At 36.5% G+C, this 21,015-nt stretch overlaps 1 protein-coding gene across 5 annotated transcripts in view; it reads right to left on the bottom strand.

Moving 5' to 3' along the window:
* Positions 1-3,625: 3,625 nt before the first annotated feature.
* SRGAP2 (SLIT-ROBO Rho GTPase activating protein 2) overlaps positions 3,626-21,015 on the bottom strand; it is a 205,821-nt gene continuing 188,431 nt past the window's right edge. For 4 of the 5 annotated variants that reach the window (XM_087720076.1, XM_087720078.1, XM_087720077.1 and 1 more), the window contains exons 19-23: positions 15,780-15,859; positions 13,580-13,760; positions 13,121-13,267; positions 9,238-9,571; positions 3,626-4,976 (exon numbers count right to left, since the gene is read on the bottom strand). In XM_087720076.1, the coding sequence (XP_087576202.1) occupies positions 4,596-4,976; positions 9,238-9,571; positions 13,121-13,267; positions 13,580-13,760; positions 15,780-15,859 (1,123 nt within the window). In that variant the 3' untranslated portion in view covers positions 3,626-4,595. Of the gene's footprint in view, positions 4,977-5,526; positions 5,591-9,237; positions 9,572-13,120; positions 13,268-13,579; positions 13,761-15,779; positions 15,860-21,015 lie in introns of all 5 variants that reach the window. The other variant, XM_087720080.1, reaches the window with a different exon arrangement.

Below are 21,015 nucleotides of genomic sequence, written 5' to 3'. Positions count from 1 at the left end.
TGCTGTGAATAAAATGTATTAGTATTTTCTTAGTTGTGGGAGGTTATTCAGCACCATGTTCATGCCAACACTGGGAAAATAAATCCCCAAATGTATTGTCTCTTTGAGAAATTACAGCCTAAGGCCACCTCTTGATATTTTATAGGTTGCAAATCTGACTGAAGGCTCATAATCAAGACAATTAGCTTTTCTTCCTGCTTCTTAAAAATCTTTATTAAACTTCTGTAGTTACTGAAAGCCATCTTAAACTGTACATTGATTTCTAGAAAAGGTTCAGTGGAAATCAATTTTAGCCTTGAAAGGTTTTTTCAATCCTTCGGGGCTGTGGTCTATCTAGAAAATAAGCAAATTGGCTATTAAGGAGTTTGCTTGCATCTATCATGCTCAGATGCTTTCTAGAATCAAGAATAAATCAGAACTTGGAAACTGGTGGCTTCAGAATGTACTCGGTTTTTTAAGTTATTGTTAGGCCTCAGCAATCAAGGTTTTCTCTTGAAACTACTCAGAAAACTGGTGACACCCACCAAAGCAAAAGAAATATAAAAGTAGGGTTTTATATTTCTTATATAATCCAAAAGAACAATAAAATTGAATATTAAAGAGTATGCAATAATCCTTCCCCAACTCCCTTCTTCAAATAGCAGAGAAAAGCAGGAAAGGTGATGGTAATTGAGGAGTGGGCTGGTCTGTCTTCCACTAAATTCTGATTAGCTCAGAGAAGATAATCGTGGCTAGCCGGCACAAGGAAGGATCAGTTGTGAAATAAAAACTCTCAAATTATAAGTTTCAAGTAGGCAAGTAAAGGTTTGTGCAGCTCTGAATCTGATATGCAACCATGATCCTGTAGGGAGAAATCAGTCTTTCAGCTAGTCAACAGTTATTCTAGGGCCATGATGGCGAACCTATGGCACATGTACCACAGGTGGCATGCAGAGCCTCTCTGTGGGCACACCAGCCGTCACCCAAGCCCAGCTCCACCGTGCATGCATGCGTGCCTCCCACCAGCCAGCTGGTCTTGTTGCACCCCATTTTGGGCCTGGAAGACCTCCTGCACCAACCTGGAAGCAAAAAATGGGCGGGCGGGGCATGCATGTACAGAGGGATGGTCACGTGTGCATGCACAGGTTGTGCGTGCATGCAGGGGGAAGGGGCACGCAGGGGAGTCGTGCACACATTGCATTATGGGTGTGGGCCAGTGTGCGTGCGCCCTGTTGCGGGCCTGTGCGTGCTTTCATCACGTGACAACAAAAAGGTTAGCCATCACTGTTCTAGGGGTTCATTATGTTGCCTATTCTTGAAGGGGCAAAACTGGAAAAGTTCCTGCTTTGCCTGCTCTACTCTCTATGTTAGGCGAAATCTATTACCTCAATAGAACAATATTCAAATGAAGAATTGTAAAAAAAAAAAAAAAAAACCCTATGATATTTCATGCTCACAGTACCAGCATTCTCCAGGGTTTTCCACAGTATGAGTGGCAAAAAGAGCATTATTTTAGTGTTCAGAATTCTGCTCAGAAAACTAACAGCTAGCTGCCTTTCTTTCAAATGTCTGCTTAATTACTTTCATAAGTTTATCAGGTGATACTTTCATACAAGACATGACTTAAAAAACATGGTTCCAGTTGTCAACGTTTGGCTTTAAAATTCAGGAATATTTTAACTAAAAATAGCGCAAACCTACACGTTCCAATTCCATAAAAGATTTTATGGGCAACTTGTGTTGCCCATAAAACATAAGATAATACTATGTTTACTTTGCACGAAATGCTACTAAGTTTGATGGGAATTGTTTTCTAATTTTAACTGAATTTGGCTATAAAATATGATAAATGTGATGCGTTTGTGGACATCTTATATTGAGAATGATTTGCTACGTTACACAGAGATTTATTACAGTAGCTAAAAGGGTTATTAATACATCTAGTCATAAAAGTTTCTGTATCACTGTTTAATTTAGATTACACTGCTTATGGCATGACCTTGTGCATAGTAACAGCCATGAACTTTCTTGGCTGAAAGTTCCGTACTTCATCTGTTTCTGCTGGTACAAGATTTTCCAGATATAAGTTGCCGCTATATATACTGTTGATTACTGACAAAAGAAACATTAATGTGCCACCCTAATCTATTCTGGCCATTAGCACTAAAGTTAGAATTATGCCAATTACTTTTAAGATGCCTTCTATCCTCTGAACAACATCAGTACCTTCTTCTATGTGTAAGCAGAAATAGGAACTTCTAAGTATCTTAAAAATTTCACCAAAGTAGAATGATAGAAATCCATGACTATTAATGAACATACAATCATTGAAGGTTGTCATGTCAATGTGGCCCAACTTAATTATTTCTCTTTCTGCAATACTCTGCTCATCATCTATATGGGGAAAGCATTATACTTTTGAATGTGCAGCAGAAGCTGTTCCCAAGTTTTAAGATAGGTGATTTAAGTATTTATATATGCAATATAAATCTCTGTGTACACTTAGATTCCAACAGAGGGACACTTAATAGTTTGTAAATTGAGAATTCAGTGTTGAGAGAGAGAGTAAACATATACCAAAAGTACAATTAAATAGACAAAAATTGCCAACTATTACCTGCATTAAAAAACACTCTTAATGCACACACACACACATACCACACACAACCCAGTTGGGTAACTGGAAGCTTTCCAGGGCTACAAAGCATGGTATAAACCTAGTAAAAATGAAGTGTTCTTTACTTGAGTTATTTTGATTGGCAAGGTTGCCCAAATGAGATATGCCTGCAAAATGCAAAATGAGATATGCCTGTTCACACCATGTGCTAAGGCTTTTCATGTGCTCTTAATGAAAGGGAGATTTTCAGTAGGCATTGGGGGTTTATTAGTATCAGTGCTCCAGAGGAGACATAATGCTGATCCTCCCTCTGGCCACCACAGGTAAAAATAAAAATCTCTCCCTCTGTCTTAAAAATTGGTAGCAATAGTGTAATCTTTAAAAAAAGTACTTTAAAATATCTAGTAGTTTTGCCTGAGTGAAACATAATAGGAAGGAAGGAGTTCTGACTAATCCTGAGAGTTAATTATCAGACTGCAGTACTCAAGTCTAAAAATTCAAGATGTAGAGGAAATGTGGACACACAAAAAGGGAGAAAATGATCCCCCAAATCCACATGGTTTGATTTTATCTCTGAGATTGTGACGATTTTTACAGGCAATTAAATAGCCCAGCATTTTGGGGAGGGGGGGGGGAGTAAAAAAATCAAAAGAAAAGATCAGTTTAAATAATAGTCGTAATCTGAAAAAAATACTGTCAATTTGTTCAGAGAATTATTTTAAAAAACTAACTATAAGAAAAATAGGCTGGAACTTGAAACCGAGAGCATTAAACAAACACATTTCAGTTCTTTATCTCAGCATCAGTTGACAATTAGAGAAGTGGGATAAAATCCATTTTAATTTAAAATGCTTCTTTTGTTTTTAGGATGATCCTATTTTGAATAGGAATTTATTTTCCAATAAATGAAAACAAAAGTCTGTGTCATTTGTTGGAATCATAGAAAATATCACATTAAGCTGATTCACTGGATCATCTGTAAAATGCTTGAGGAAAGGATAATCTATCCCAGAAGTATGGTGCATGCCTGTCTCAAGACTGTTGATTTTCTTAACTTTAGGCTGCCAATTATATCTCAAACACATAGAAGACTAAATCAAAGAAAGATAAGGAGGGTGAGAGAGAGAGTGAGAACAACAAAATGAACTGTAACAGCTTGTTTAAATTTTTAACATTTCTTCAGTTTCTCTGCTGAGTTCCCATGAAAAAAGGCTATTTAATTGAAATTTCATTCTGAAATATTTGGGTTTCCTTATGTTCTGGAAGCACCATGGAAATATATACAGTAAATAGGAAGTGTGCGATATCTCATACTTTGTACTTCTTCCATATGATTAGTTTAACTTTAAATGAACATATATGTCTGAATATAAACATGCCTTATTAGCCCAGGACTAGGCTTTCCAGGCACATTTCATAAGGATTTTCAACCTAGGATTGAAAACACTGAACCTAGTGTTTGAGAATGGGTATGCTGAAAAGAGACCAAAGAGAATGGAAAATTAATACATCTTGTAGCACTATTGAGGACTGTAGTCATGCGCAAAACTCACTTAGCCAGTGGCAACAAAAGCATCCATCAATAACAAACACCTTATTGTTTTCCCTGTAGTGGTTGAAGCAAGAAAATCCTTTCTACCAATTTCCAAGTCATGTGATCATTGAAAAGTCTCCCAGCGACCAGACACTTGAACAAGGCATTGATTAGTTACCAGTAATAAGCTAATTAATTGTGCCTTTCCCTCATTGATTTCAAAAGGACCTCAGGCTTTCTGTCTCAGGTTACACAGACTTTTGACACCCTAGTAAATGCTAGGGTGGTGTAACGCGAGGCTTAATTAGCTGGATCTTTCTTGGTGAGAACATTCCTGGCACCAGTAACTTATGAACTAATCTTTAGTAGAAGTTCAATACTAATTAAATAGAAATTGTAAGGTCTCCTTAACAGAGTTCCCTAAGCTGAAACAAAAATGCTGTATTCACAGTAGGCTTTTCAGTTTTACACAGTACAAGACTTGTCAGTAGACTGTTGAGAAGCTGAGGCAACTGCAGCACTTGAGGAGTTTGTTTTGGGGAAAACTGCTGGCTTTGGCCTAGTGGCTGGAGGTTTGACCTGGGCAGCCATTTTGACAGATTTTGCTGGCCTGAAGGCACAGGGAATGTCACTTGCCATGCTGGCACTCCGCTGAAAGGCTGGTTCTGGGTCCTTGAGGATTTGAGTATGCAAAGGGCTGGAAGGCTCAGAGGTGGGTGCAACTACAGGGGACATTTTCATTGGCTCCAGCGTATCAAGAACAACATCTGGTGTGTGTTTCACATTGCTTTGCCTTTCTAGCTCCCGCAACTCATTCAGAGCAGAATTCATAGTAGCTTCAATATCCTGCAAAAAAAATAAAAAAAGATGGATGTGACAACTAGAAGCTGGGTTGAGTAATTGTCTAAGGTGAATAAGAAATATGAAGCAAAATGGACAGTGGTAGACGCAAAGGCATGGAAGGACTTGGAGTCAAAATTAATCTCCTTGGCAAGACTAGTATCATCCTTGCCTTGAAACTAGAAAACTGTTAATGATATCTAAAAACCTATTCTTAGGGTTTTAGATGGCAGACAGCTTAGTTAGCTATGCAAGTTTTCATATAATTTATGTAAGTGAGCTGTAGCTATTTTCTCTGAACTTCATCAACATTCTCAGTCTCATTTTTTAATCCTTGAAACTAAAGTTCAGAAAAACAGTGAATTCCATGGTTTTACTCTGATTCTAAATGATGATGATTTTCAAATGGAAGCTTTTTTTTAACAAAGCTTTTGATTAGTAAAATTACAGCAGCAAAAAATCTTGAACAGATTATAACAGAAGTCAGAAGGGAATACTGAACTATATTTTCCTCAAATCTGTTTCCTCAATCTATGAAAAAGGAGAAATTACCCACATTTTGAGAATTTTTTATCCATTCCTTTGGTATACCAAGCTGAACCTTGAGAGTGCTGAGATTCCTGAAAAGAATGGAAACATGCTTAGCTGCATGCTAGCTTTATGGTTAATGAGTGGTATTCCACTTTGCATCTGGAGCATGGCATATCTAGCATCTCCTCATTGATGCTACATATTTTATGGCATTTTAAATATCCATAAGCTCTGGAGATGTATGAAAAATGTTGCTTATGACACTTGTCTCTTTATGTGGTTAAAGCAAGAAATAATGCAAGAGACAAGTAGGGAAATGTGTCAGGCCAATCTCTTCTCTTGTTTCAGTTTTAAGTCTACAAATTTATTTCGCATTTCAGCTATGGATGTGGGCTTGACTGGCATAATAGATTTTTGGACAGCTGAAATGATTTAACATTTCCATGACTCACAGTTTGGCTACAACATTTAAGTTTCCTCATAGATATTTTAAAAGGCACTTGGGGAGGTAAATCAGTCCAGGAGGAGAAAGAGGAGGAAGCAAAGACAGTAACACAATGCCTCTGACTGCAGTCTGAAAAGATTTTAAAGCAAAATACAGATCTCTGAGAGATAGTGATGTCAGATGAAAGATGAGTATCTTGCAGAGTTTGAAATCAGACCTGGGAGGATATGAAAGGGCAGCTATAATTTAATGTAACCTTTTTAGTTTTATTGATCAGATTCCCTTATGGAAACAATGAATTACATTTTGGCAGAAAGTGGAAAGGGGATAAAAGCAGATTTTAATTGACAGCAAAAAGATATAAGCCAATCAAAACTTTGTAAAGAGGTATCAAGGTAATAATATCCAAGTACTGTATATGGCAAGGATAAAACACATTTGTGAAGAAGAGGACCATAACAGGATAAAACACATTTGTGAAGAAGAGGACCATAACAGATATTACCAATTAGACTACAGAACAGGAAATATAGAAGTTGACTCTTGCCTAGGTTGGTAAAAACCCAGTTATAATATCTACCTATTTGTTGGACAACATCATAGAATTGGAAATGATGTTAATATTAATTTAAGCCTGTAATAACATGTTTTTGAAATAAGTAATAGAAGAATACATGATTAGTATAAGGTTATATTCCACTTGTCATCTGCTTATATCTTTTGCTAATTTTCAACATAACTGGATAAGAATAATAAGACCTTCTTATATTTAAATTCTATCCCTCAAAAATGGCATAAGACTCTACTTGAGCAGCTGCATCTAGCTGATCTCAAAAACAGTTAAGCAAGGTCAGAACTGGCTAGTACTTGGATGAGAGACCTCAAGGAAAACCCACAGTTGTTGGCTATATTGGGAAGTTGGGAAAACATTCTGAAAGAAGGTACTGTAATGGTAAGCCACTTTTATACTTCTGCAAAGAAATTACATGAATATCCTTCAGAAATTTGCTCAAAGCCTGCAAAATTAGACAGGATAAACAATGGCATGAAATAGGTATGGCTTAGCCAATTAACTATAAGTACTGCTACTATCCTAAAACCTTCTTTTCTGTGTGCTGCCTTTTAGAATATGACAACATTGTGACTTTTCCCTTCAATTCCAGTATAATTTCAGTTTTGAAATGCAGTGTTTTGCACTGCAATATTCTCACTTTTTTACAAACCTATCACATACTGGAAAAAGGAAAAACTGGCCAAAAATCCAAGCATAACTGAAGAAGAAACAATAGTGAAAACCTACTCTCTATGTGTAGTACAATATTGGTAAATGTAGCTGCACTGTGTTTTATGGATATTGGAAGTTTTTTAAAAATTCCATCTGCTTTAGTATTGCTCATTTCTAATGACTTTAAAATGTGGGCAGAGTTGCTGAAAAATGTGGGCAGAGTTGTTTGATTAATTTGGTTAATCAAACAAAATTGGATACAAGACCCTCCTGATGAACTTAAGATTTTAAAGCATATTTATATTGGCTTGTATCTCTTGCTGGACTACTTTAACCAAAATGCTGGACTGTCGACCTTTTATGAAAGCAATACATCAATAGTGAAGAGAAGGGGAGCCCCGTATTTGTGCATGTTTTAAATCTGGCTTCACCATCCAGCTTGGGAGAAAGTTCCAGCTAAGAGAAAGGTATTTTCTTGTGTGGGCTTGGTTTAAATGTCTCAGCATCTATATCCGGTCACAGCTGTGTATACACACATGCAGAGAATACCAGCCCATATTTCTGCCAACAGAAACAAAGAGAACCGCGTTGTTCAAAGGATAGCTTCTTATCACACACAGACACTGAGAAACAAACAAAAAAAGACTTAGAAAAGTCCTAAAAAACAAGGCAGGTGGCTGTTCTAGACAGATTTCTTCTCCTCTCTCAGGACTTTCAACATCTAACTTGTCAAGAACAGAATTGACTACAGTTTGAAAACAATGACAAAGAAAACCCTACTTTTCTAACATTTTGTGCTCAGAGATTCAAACGCTGTTGGTAGAAATGCTGGATGCTGGAATCTTAAAAAGGCGTATCATTAAGAAGTGGCTCAGATTCCATGAGGTTCTTGCAAATATTTTCCCAGATGGTTTATGAGAAGTAAAATGACATAATAAAGCTTTATGAATTACAAGTGATCAGAAAGCCATAAATTGAAGAAATAAATCAAATTTCAATTAAAATAGTTATTCTACAAAATAAGAGTAACTATACTACTGGTGAGAGTGATTATGATGCTACTATGGAGTTGATTCCCTTACTGTTGGTCTCATTAGGACCTCACTTTATTAGCTGCAGAAAACTAGAGAAGGGATGTAAAAATTTTCAGATCCATTCACATTTAATTTTATTAAAGTAGATTATATAAGTGGCAAGAGATGATCTTTGATTATATAGGATAAAATTCAACTTAAAAGCATACACTATGTAAATGTAAGATTTACTGAATTTGTTTATAGGTAACTACAGTTCTATGATGTTAAATATTTGAGCGATGAAAGGAGGAACAACTGATTTTCTATTTACTGGTCCTACTTTAGTTAAAGGGAGCATGCAAAGCTTGCCAGTTCCCTCAACAGTATTGACTATGAAAACATTTTCTGTTGTATTCTGTTATATTACACATAATAAATAGTAAACATATTTTTAGCATTTGGGTTTGCTTCCAGAAACAGAATAAGTTTCTCCCAAAGTTTAGGAAGTTACAAAATTATCAATTAAATATGTATGTCTGTATTTAATGGAGATGCTTTTCAGCTCACAATCTGGGTCTTTTCCACCCTCCTTGAATCTGTGAATATTGATCCTACACAGACAAAATGTAGTAATTGTTTCATGCTTTTGGGACTGATTAAACATGCAGCAATCACAAACTGAGCTGATGTTTCAGAAGTGAAAAACAGACTTTCAATTTTAAAAAAAAACTGTAAAATATTCAGATTTGAATTTGAAATTCAAAATCAAAGGTTACCTCATAATTCAAAACTTGACTTGTTTTGATCACCTCTAAGGGGACGTTTCCTGATCTGAAGCAAATACTGAAGCAAAATATACATTATTGACATCAAATAATACTTGTTGCCACATCAAAATATTCAGAGAATATCTGGAAAATATTTTGAGTATTCTATGAATGTAATGAATATCAACACCAAACTCACCAAAGAGATTTTTAAATGATTGCAGGAGATGAAAGAATCAATTTGGTATTCTTTGAAGATCACCCTAGCCTAGAATTTCATTACCTGTGCAATGACTTCAGGATCCATGGGCCGGTGGTTATTAAAGCTCTTTGACCTTCCTGCAGTCACGTTCTTCCGGATATGGGGGCTATCTATTCTGTTCTTCAGAGAGGCATGCCGACTGAGAGAATTGAGGCTCCCATGGCCGCTGATGGAGCATGCATCTGGGACTGGTACATCTTTCGGGAGGCTTTGGCTCATAATGGGTTGTGAGGAAGGACGAGGACTAGCTATAGCTCCAGATGGTGTGGGTTCCCCCAGTGAGCTGGGTAATCCATGGCTGTCACTCTGACGGAATGCTCTTCGTATACTCCCTGACTCAGGCTTCTTTCTTTGTCTGTCATTATAAAAGCAACACAAAAAACGTATTTTTCGAACAACATGGATAGAAATAATTTCTGAACAAAGGCAATTTCAGAAAGGAAAGAAAGTTGCTTAATAAGCATATGCAGAAACTACCATTTAATTCTAGTTGTAACATTAACACTAGTTGTAATATCCAGCCAATGTATATATTAATTAGAACAGAATATGAACTAAAGTAGCTGGGGTCACTGGCACCAGCTATTGGCAGTAATATATGGAGGTCATGGATTCTTAAACTGTTAAGAAACTCTAAATGTTAAATTAGAGTTTTACCATTGATTTAGGGTCTGTTAAGCTTCCTTCCTTTGAATTAAGGAGGTGGGAAAAAGTAATTATATATTCTGTTCTGATTTCTTTGAAATGATGAGTTATAAATGGGTGGCATTATAACTATAGTAAACATTTGTAAACAAAATGTGGATTTCAACAGCAGATTTCAGTGTTTGTGGCAATTTATCTCAGCAGAATACCTTGAAAACAAATGCTGAAAAAACAAATGTCCAAAAGATAAACTGGGAGTTGTTCAAGAACTGAATAAGATCAGCCCAACATATCCAAGCAGTTCAGGAATTCTTCAATATTTAAAAATACTTTATGAACAAGATGCATATTTACAAGATGAGAATGAATTTTGTCAAAAGTATGTGCAAGTATTTAAATTTTCAATTGTTCAGACTTTGGAACTTTCCATTTTGAATGTGAAACAGCTGTTCTGAGTGTAAAAGGGACAGCTTTCACTGTTATTGAAGTATTTTAAATTCAAAACAGTTCCATTTTTAGTTCAGAACACTTTTTTCCATTCAACACATTTCTGGAATGCTTTCAAAATCTTTGCTTTTCAAACACCTGTCTCACTTTCAAACTCAGGCATTTTGAATGGATGGAGTATATTTCATTCACAGAACAGGTTGAATGTGCAACTTTTGCATATCAATATTGTATTGCATGTAGTAAGAAACAGACACTTTATCTAACCAAAACCTGATATTTATATTTTGGTATATAAATAAAAAGCAATATTAGATAGGAACTGCTATATCATACAAGCATGTGAACTACTCTATGTGGAGCAGTGGTGGGTTCTGGATCCCATTGCAACCGGTATGCTGAGACGGGGTCGGGTGTCCACCATGGGCAAGCACGCTGCGCACGCATGCACACCCACCACCCTGCGACGCTCCAGCTGCTCAGTGGAGCATCGCGCAAGCACTGTATACTGCATGCGTAAATAGCCTGGTTGGCTTAAATACAAGTAAGGGATGAGGGCGGGCGGGCCCTCCAAAGCACGGTTCTGGTACAATGGCTGCTGCTCCCAGCCCATAGCCTGAGCCTGTAAAGATGAAGTAAGGAAAGCTAAGGCTCACAATGAAGAAAGGCTTGCCACATTTGTAAAAAATAACAAAAAAAGCTTCTTCCAACATGTTAAAAACATGAAAAAGGTTAAGGAAACAATTGGTCAATTGCTGAGAGAAAGTGGCAAGAAGGTGACAAACAACAGGGAGAAAACAGAACTATTTAACTCATTTTTTGCATCAGTCTTTACACAAAGGGATAAAACAGTCCAACCTATCAAAAACAGCACCACAAAAATCAGATTAGGAACACAAATTGAAATAGGAAAGAAAATGGTAAGTGAGCACCTGTCTACCCTAGATGAGTTCAAATGACCAGGACCGGACAGATTACACACTCAGGGTTCTGAAGAAACTGGCAGGCAAGATTTCAGAACCACTGAACTATATCTTTCAGAGATCCTGGAGCACCGGGGAACTGCCAGAGGACTGGAAAAGAGCTGATGTGGTTCCCATCTTCAAAAAAGGAAAAAAAAATAGATCTAGGAACCTATAGACCTATTGGCCTGACCTCAATGCCAGGAAAGATTCTGAAAAAGATAATCAAGCAACGAATGAGCGAACACCTAGAAGTAAACAAAGTAATAGCCAAAAGCCAACATGGGTTTGTCAACAGATCATGCCAGACTAATCTTGTTACATTCTTTGACAAAGTGACAAAATTAGTGGACCAGAGGAATGCTGTCAATATAGTTTACTTGAACTTCAGTAAGGCATTTGATAAGGTAGACCATAACCTACTAATAGATAAAGTAGAATAATGTGGACTGGACAGTATTACCACCAGATGGATTCATAACTGGCTGACCAACCGCACTCAACGTGTAGCCCTCAATGGAACTGCATCTTCATGGAGGGAAGTATGCAGTGGAGTACCACAAGGCTCTGTTTTGGGCCCAGTACTCTTCAACATCTTTATCAATGATTTGGATGAGGGAATAAATGGGGAACTCATTAAATTTGCCAATGACACCAAGCTGGCAGGAATAGCCAACACTCCAGAAGACAGGCTTAAGATACAGAAGGATCTTGACAAACATGAACATTGGGCACTATCTAATAAAATGAAATTCAATGGTGAAAAGAGTAAGGTTCTACATTTAGGCAAGAAAAATGAAATGCACAGGTACAGTAGAGGTGGTACCGTGCTTAGTAGTAGTAATTGTGAGAGGGACCTTGGAGTCCTAGCGGAAAAACATTTAAATATGAGCCAGCAGTGTGCAGCAGCTGCCAAAAAAGCCAACACAGTTCTAGGCTGCATAAACAGAGGGATAGAATCAAGATCACATGAAGTGTTAATACCACTTTATAATGCAGTGGTAAGGGCCACACTTGGAATACTGCATTCAGTTTTGGTCGCCATGATGTAGAAAAGATGTGGAGACTCTAGAAAGAGAGCAGAGAAGAGCAACAAAGATGATTAGGGGACTGGAGACTAAAACATATGAAGAACGGTTGCAGGAACTGGGTATGTCTAGTTTAATGGAAAGAAGGACTAGGGGAGACATGATAGCAGTGTTCCAATATCTCAGGGGTTGCCACAAAGAAGAGGGAGTCAAACTATTCTCCAAGGCACCTGAGGGTAGAACAAGAAGCAATGGGTGGAAACTAATCAAGGAGAGAAGCAACTTAGAACTGAGGAGAAATTTCCTGACAGTTAGAACAATTAATCAGTGGAACAGTGGAATGTCCCAACACTGGAAGTCTTTAAGAAGATGTTGTATAGCCATTTGTCTGGAACAGTATAGTGTTTCCTGCCTAGGCAGGGGGTTGGACTAGAAACCTCCAATTCCAACTCTGCTATTGTATTGTATTCTCCAGCCAACCGGTACGCCTCTACCGGGACGTACCACCTGGAAACCACCACTGATGCGGAGCCCTTATAACAAATCAATCAGATACATAAAAGATTTTATTTCTGAACATGTGAGTTTACAGAAGCTAATAACCCTGGGAAAGTTATATCAATGAAAACAAAAGAGCACAGGCCATGAAGAAAATACAGAACACAGAATTAAGCAAGTGGCATGGTAAATTTTCCAGTGCTAAAAAATATACCCCAAGTACTTGAAAAATTAATAAGTCTCATCAACATTATAGATTTGGAAATCATAATAGCAGCTGATTATTTTCACTTCACAAGAAATAGTATTGCTGATATGGCTTACTTATTGATATTTGCAAGATAAATGTCAGCCACATGGCTGCCGCTTGGACAATTTGAACCAGCTCTGGCTGTCACTTTTTCTTCAGGTGGCTCGGAATTTATTTCTACTTCAGATTTTGGGCTTGATCTTTCAGACATCCCATCCTCACTAGGAAAGAAAGAAAGAATATACAACAACTCTATGTTATATGCTCAAACTACACTTTAGGGTATAAAACATAGATGCCAGATATCAACACAATTCTTTTACTCCCTTGCTTAAAGGTATCCTTCCTTGGAGTAGCCAAAATGCAGTTTGCAAAACTATCAAGGAAGATTTTATTGATAAAACTCACAAACATAAAACACAGACGCAACATTTCACAACACTCAATGAAACAAATGAAAAACATTTCAATGACTCATCTTCAGAAATAATGCTAAATTGATTCCAAACACACAACAATAAGAAATAACATACGTGTCCTGGACAACAATGTATTGATGAGGGATCAAACCGTCAATGCCATTGTGACGGCCTTCCCACCAGTCGTCAGAAGCCCGGTGATAAAGCAGGAGGGAAGCCCCCTTTTTGAAAGAAAGCTCGCGTGCTGTTCTGCCCGAGTAGTCAAATTTGGCTATTGCTTCAATGGGTTCACATTCTAGAACAAAATGAGAAAATTTGAATTTATATTGTGTGTGCGCGTGTACATGTGCAGGTTGATGCACAATGTCCTACACGCTCCAAATAAAGACATTAAAAGAAGCACAATTTTATAACCCATTTTATAATCAGCTAGGTACCATTAACCTTAAACAAAGGGAAAGGTAATGTAAATAAAACTAATATTGGCAGCTAACAGAGAGACATCAGATTTTGAGGGCAAGTACAGAAAAGGTACGTAATGCATGTCATCCCTTCTTTCTGCTTTTTCAAGACCTTCCTTCCTCAAGATCCAATTTCCCAAACTTAGCAGCACCTTCTCTTCCTTCTATTTCCTCAAACACTGCTTCCATCAATCTGCTGATTTATGCTTGTACTCCTTATTGCAATGATCTAAGGAGTAGAGAACAGGCTCTCAGTGTAACAATGGCCCATCTGCCCCTAAAGTCTTTCAGGGTTTCCCTTTCTTTCCTCTTCCTGGGCATCTGCCAATATCCTTGGCTTTTCCTCTTCTTACCTTCCTGAACAATTTCTGTTTGCTTTCTGTAATTAGAACATATAAAGACATTATGACAGAAGATGGCAACATGAAAACAAAGATGGAATTAGAGCAGCAGGGCAGGAATCTGGAATGGTGGGAATATTTACAGGTTAGAAACAGGTTTAAAAGCGATAAGGTACGGTTTGGGATCTACCCAAACCCTCAGGGGCTAGATAAGATTTTGTTTGGCAGAGACAAGAAAATGTTATCGAAGATTTATCAATTTTTGACCTGCCAAGGTGCTAATGAAGAGATGGATAAAAGCCTTCTAATAGCATGGGAGAGAAACTTTGGCTATGAGATTGAAATGGGCAAATGGTGGGATCTATGGAGTAAGACCATTAAACTTACAATATCTACAGCATTCAAAAAAAACATATACAAGATGGTTTATAGGTGGCACTTCCCCCCAATGAGGTTAGCCAAAATGTTTCCTGGGTTATCTCCACTGTGTTGGAAATGTGGAAGAAAGGATGGCACATTCTACCATATTTGGTGGTCCTGTACTGAGGCCACGAAATACTGGAGAAGGATTAAAAAATGGCTAAAAGAGGTTACCGGGGCAAGCATGGAATGGAGACCCGAGAACCTTCTACTAAGCACAAAACCAGAAAACATGAGCAATTCAATATGGCATTTGAGCCTACATATAATTGTGGCCGCAAGAATAACTTATGCACAATTTTGGAAATCCACTACCATACCGTCGGAAGATGCTATAATTAAAAAGATCTATGAATGTGCAGAAATGGACAAAATGACGGGTTGGCTGAGGGACAAAGGAGAAACGGAACATTACCTTAGCTGGAACTTATGGTATATGTGGGCGACAAGGAGAACAGCAGGGACTTAAAACGGGGAAAGTTAAAAGTGAACATGGGTATTGTAATAGATCCCTGAATTTTGTAATGAGAAGATGTGGCTTAGAGACCTAACAATGAGGAAGGAAAAAAAAAGTTGGGCTGTGAATGACTGTCACCGCGGGGGAGGGGGAGGGGGGTTGTATGTTTCAAATTGTATTTGTATTTGTATGTTTTACTCTTAAAAAAATGTAAAACTAATAAAGATTACTTTAAAAAAAAAAGAACAAAACACTCTTCATTTTGTTCCATTACATCCAAAACTGTCAGTTTAGATGCAAACCATCCCAAAAAGTTGTTGTATGCACAAAACACTTTGTGCACAGAATGTTCTATACATCTTTAACTAAAACACTTATAAATGTTAAATGTTTGTTACCATCAGATAAAATCTAAAAATATTTGCTAATTGCCCAATAGCAATGGGAGGAAAAGATAATTATTGCAAAAGGAATATAATGGAGTCAATTTCCCTTACAGTTTATTTTTGACAATTCATATTTTTCAAGTTATGTGCAATACCCACAACAATGTTCTTCCAAGATGATATTTCAATATTTCATTCCAAATATGAGAAAAAACGGGACTGTGGAAGAATCTATCAGATACAGCTTACCATCATCACTTGTATGGTGTTCAATAGTTATATCCTGAGTGGCATCTTCTGTAGAGACAGTCTCTCCATGAGGGCTTTCACTGCAGAAGGAAGAAATGCACAGAAGGTTAGACTTATGCCTGCAATCTTTATCGTAACCCCATCATTAAAATGGTATGTGGTACTTTAGGTATCACCTTCAGGTATCACCAACAGTATCTTATCTTTACTTAATTCAGGTCTGAAAAGCAATGCTGGAATAAAGCTGTGTATTATCATGTACTTCAGACTAAATATGCTGATAGTTGAGTGATTGATCATTTTTCTCTTTGATTGTATTTCTGAATGGGAAAAAAACTCCTTCATGACACCAGAGGGTAGAGATGAAGTACTTCAGACAGCCAGAACATACCCTTTTCTGATATCCTGAAATAAGTGAGGTAGATGGTGAAATATATTATCTACAGCAGCAATAATGATTATGTGAATTTGCTTTAGTCTGAGCCAAATCATTGATCTAAGTATCTCAGTATGATCTACTCTTTATGACTGGTAGAAAAGGTTTTTCTCTGTCAATGATGCCTGATAAATTTAAATTTAAATCTATGACATATCTAACATTTTGCTGATATAACATATTTTGAATATGAAATGTTAGAGGCAAGAATTTTCAATTCAGTATTGCTCTAACTCAGATTTTTTTTTGTTAACTTAATGTTCTGATAATCCTATGAGGAACTAGCTATTTCAGGGAGTTTTTCCCCATCCCCTCCTGTTGAAGGAGTCTTTTCCTCAGACATGAAAAAGTCCTCTGTAGTTAATGGAAGGTAGTAAAGAGAGAAAGTCAAATGCAGAAGTTCCACGGCAAAAGGCCACTTGAAGTTGGAGATTCCATGTTCCTGCTGTTATAATATACAGGATTTTTCTAAAATGTAATATGGAAGTATATTGTAGGTTTTTTTACAACACTAGAGAATTCTATTAATTAAAACAATGATTTTGCTATATAGTAAATATAGATTTCTATCTGTAATATCAACGTAAGTCCAAGGGCTCAGATATAATTTGCTATTGAAAGGCAAGTAAATACTTCAACTATGTTGCCTCACATATCAATCTCCCCCCCCCCCCGCCAAATCATAACAATAATGAAAATATCTGCTTTCAAACATTCCTGGTGTGTGTGTGCTTATATTTTGTATTTCTTAACTGCCCATCTCTCTCAGAATAGCTTTCATCTTCTAACTTTCAGCAGGCTATTTTTAAAAACAAAAACTAAATTCCTAAAATCACATGTGAATATAGAGGGTGCTTGGTACAAATTGGAAAAAAGAGGGGTTTGCAAGGATATTAAAAGTTTAACAGATGCCATTAGTCTGATTCAAGACTCTGAGGTAGAAAATCAAAGGCGGTCTTTTTCCATACTGTGGTGGATTAGATATTATCAGGGTCTGCTGATCAGTTTTTCTGATCCAACTTAGCAGACAAAGGCAGATATACTCAATCTTTTCCAGTACATAAAAGGGGCTGCTTTGTCCTGCCTTAGTACTAAGTGGGAAAAGCAAGCTTGTTGTTAATCGATCATAGATAACAAAGACCAGCCCTTTTCCACCATGCAAAGTCCTGTATTTCTTGTGACTGGCTCACATGCAGGCATATGGGTCTTTCTTGTTTAGGCAATTATGAAGATGGGGAGGCTTAGGCATTCCTCCCACATTTCATTTCAACTTCCTTCTCTTTGTGAAGGAGCTCATTTGTGTTGTTCTAGTGAAAAATAGGGGCAGAAGCATGCTATGGTGAATGGCTGTTATTTGCAGAGGAAAAGAAAGACAGGACTCTGATATGGGAATGTTTCTGTGTGTCGGCACTATTCCTACTGAAGAACAGATCAGCTTTATATTTTACAAGGATAAACAGAATGAAGAATGTGACAGCAACTGATATTTTAAAAAAATCTCAATAAATAGATATAAGTTCATGATTTAGTATCAAAATACATTTTTATCCTTTATGCAAATGTCAAAATGAAAGTTGTTAAGGTCACTCAATTCCAAGAAGATTTTGTGTGGTCTAGAATAAGTCTAATACATACATTAAAACACATTAAAAACCACATAATTTCCTGGACCAATTCCTTCCTTCCTTTAAAAAAAAAGCCAAATGGATATAATATCTTAAAGCTCCTCAAATCTTATGCACCAATATCTCCTTTAATCTTTCTAAAATCAAGCTGATTTTCTCTGTTTTTAAGAGGTTTAAAGGGCAAGGCTGCTTAGAGTTGATTGATTGGAGTGGCCTTTAAGTGTTACAACAATAATATGAAAAGAATGGCTTAAGATTTTGCAATATTTCAGGCATCCATTTTGCCCCTTTGCTGGGGAATAAAAAATGTTAGTCTCCATACTCTATTCTGAGTGACTTCACCAATCATGTACCTTGGGAGTAAAAGAAAAATCAAGAGCTCATACTCATCAATATAAATAGATTTTTTTCCAGTTAGCAACTTTTAGTAACATTCCTACTGTACTGTTAGGCATTTTTGTTAGCAATTTTTAATAAAAGTATATTTATTAGCATTTGTACACACATTTAATAAAATGTAATTGTAATTACTGCATAGAAACTCACATTTTAGCATCCCTCAAATTCTGCACCTTAAATTATGTTAGATTATGTATTAAATTGGGGTTTCTATATTTTCCAAGGCAGAATATAATATTTAAAACTAGTGACTGAAATTTCATAGTTTTAAATAAAGTATATAATTAAAATGTAATGACATGCAGTGGAGAAAAAAATTACACTTCAAGTTGACATTTTACTTAAATCCCTTTCTCCAAAAACATTTTTTTTCTTACATGACCATTTAATTTATATGGAAGAGTAACAAACAGAAATTACAAGTGGAAAATATGTTTTTTTTTCTTTAAAGCGAATTTGTTTAGCTATTACTAGACTCCTGCTGCAAGACTATGTAATCCAAGCAATGTTAGAATTATGAGGCATCAGAGATGGTGACCAGTTACTAAAGTTGATAATTCTCCAAATTCAATTACTTTGTATAGAAGAAATATCCTGAATTCCTTAATTTTTGAAGAAAGAGTTATAGAATGTAGGATGTGTTCATATGATTGAGATTCTTTCTAGGAACATAGTAGTCTTTCCTCTCATCTTAAAGTTGTGTTGGGTAACTGCACACTTGTATTCTGATATTATGGACATTATAACTTCCTCAGAGACTAAACGCACCATTTTCACAAGATTTTCAGAATCAAAACGCTCAGAACAATTTGTTCCATAAATATTGAGTAAATGCATAAGGTTGCCATGTTTATGGATATATGTGGTACCTGGGAAAAATGGCTAAGTGATATTAATACCACCTCAAAGTGAAAGAAACTAATGCCATATAATCTAAAATGCAGGAAAAATACAAAACTATAGTATGAAAAGACCTTTCATAATCAGAGTTAAAATACTACTTGTGACCTGTCTATCTTCATTAACTACTTTATGTGTATCTAGCTTAAGAAAGTTTTGATAAAGAATTTGCTCAAACTTTGTATTTTTCACTATGGGATCATATTTACTTTTGTTTTTAATCTACAGTTAAAATTGATTGATTTAACACATTATGAATTCAGCAAACTACTAATCTGAGGGCATCTCTAGAAATACTCCTTGCTGCTCTTTATGAACTCTCCCTCGCCAGTGGAAAGGTTTAGACACCAAACCTCAGATTCTACACTATTTCTTAATCTTCTTACCATATGGGGGGGGGGAGGGAATAAACACTGAAAATTAGCTCTGTCTTGCTTCAACAAACCTGGTAATGTCATCCGGATGCTACTGTCTAGTTAATAATTCATCATATATTGTAGAGGCAAAAGAATTAGAGCTCAAAAATGGCAACTCTGCTGTGAGTGCTAATCACTGCAAGGTTTAGGGAAGACCAAAGAAATTTAGAATACATCAGCAGCAATATAACTGTAGGTGGCCTGGGAGTTAGAGGATACATGTTTCATCAGCAAGCAGGGGACAAGTGAAAGGTTTGTTTTAGCTCCTTAAAATAAGCCCTTATGTATTTGGCAGCCAATAAGTCTCCCTGCAAGAAGATGGTTCTTGCTTAACATTAACTTCATGGTCCCAAGAAGCACATTGCTTCTCAAGAATTCCTTGATCTACTGTTGGAAAAAGAGATATTCAGGGAAGAGCCCTCAATGATTTGAACTTGTGATTCATCCAGTTCTGAGATAATAAGATTCAATGCCTTATTTCTCTCATAGCTGTTCCTTTTTGGGGGGGTCAGGAGCAAACATATTACATCCAAGATATTACAAATGTAAATTAAGCAGAACACAAACCATGGAGAATAATGGAAATTAAATTGCTTTTGAAACTACCATTTAGAGAGACTCAGCTTGCAAAAAACACACAAAAATATTAAATATTTTATATTGGCCTCCAATTATTTTTTTTCAAAAAAATGTCTTTTATTTTCTTAATATAGTATATACAGGTAAATGTCAAGCCAGAAAGAACATTACAACTAAGCAAATGTATTTATACAACATTTAGAATGTCTTGGCAAACCTCTTTGGAAGATTTAATTCTACTCCGGTGCAATGAGAAGGGTCTTCAACTGTCCATGGTTATAGATAGTCTATTTACCCAAAAGAAATTTTCGAGCCAATTGTTCACAGTAGGTGCTTCTGTTTCCTTTACTGTTTATCATAATTTAGAACATTTATTAAAATTTAAACAGCTGAAGCAGTAGAAACCCATTTTCCAGATCTTGTTCCCCTGCTGAGGATGCATGATATCCTACAGGCTCCAAATAAAGACATTACCAGAAGCTCATTTTTATAGCTCTGTGACCATTTTATAATCATCTTAGGGACATTAATCTTTAAACAAAGGGAAAAATAATAGAAATAAAATTAAGATTGGCAGATAATAGAGTGACTCCAGCTTGGTGGAATGGGTTTCTTTCGTGGAAAACGTGAAAATAATTTCTTTTGCAGTCTTCGGGTGGTACTTCAGAAGAAGAAAAATGATATCAACTTAATTGATTGCCCAAAAGTGCAACTGAATCTTTTTTTTGGGGGGGGGGGAGATCATTTTTAATGGTCTTCCTTTCAATGAGTGGAGCAAACAATTCCCTTCCTGTTTATAACTGCAGTATCCCCTTCCGTATTCACCTGGTGAAAAAGGTGACTCCCGCTGAATTGTTTGCAAATGTTGGCTTCAGAACAAA

Source organism: Thamnophis sirtalis, unplaced genomic scaffold (assembly GCF_051295495.1).
Source record: "Thamnophis sirtalis isolate CommonGarterSnake01/CBP01778 unplaced genomic scaffold, rThaSir2_p1.2 scaffold_7, whole genome shotgun sequence".
NCBI lineage: Eukaryota > Metazoa > Chordata > Lepidosauria > Squamata > Natricidae > Thamnophis > Thamnophis sirtalis.
The sequence above is the reverse complement of the archived record's forward strand: the minus strand, read 5'-3'. Positions and strand labels throughout refer to the sequence as shown.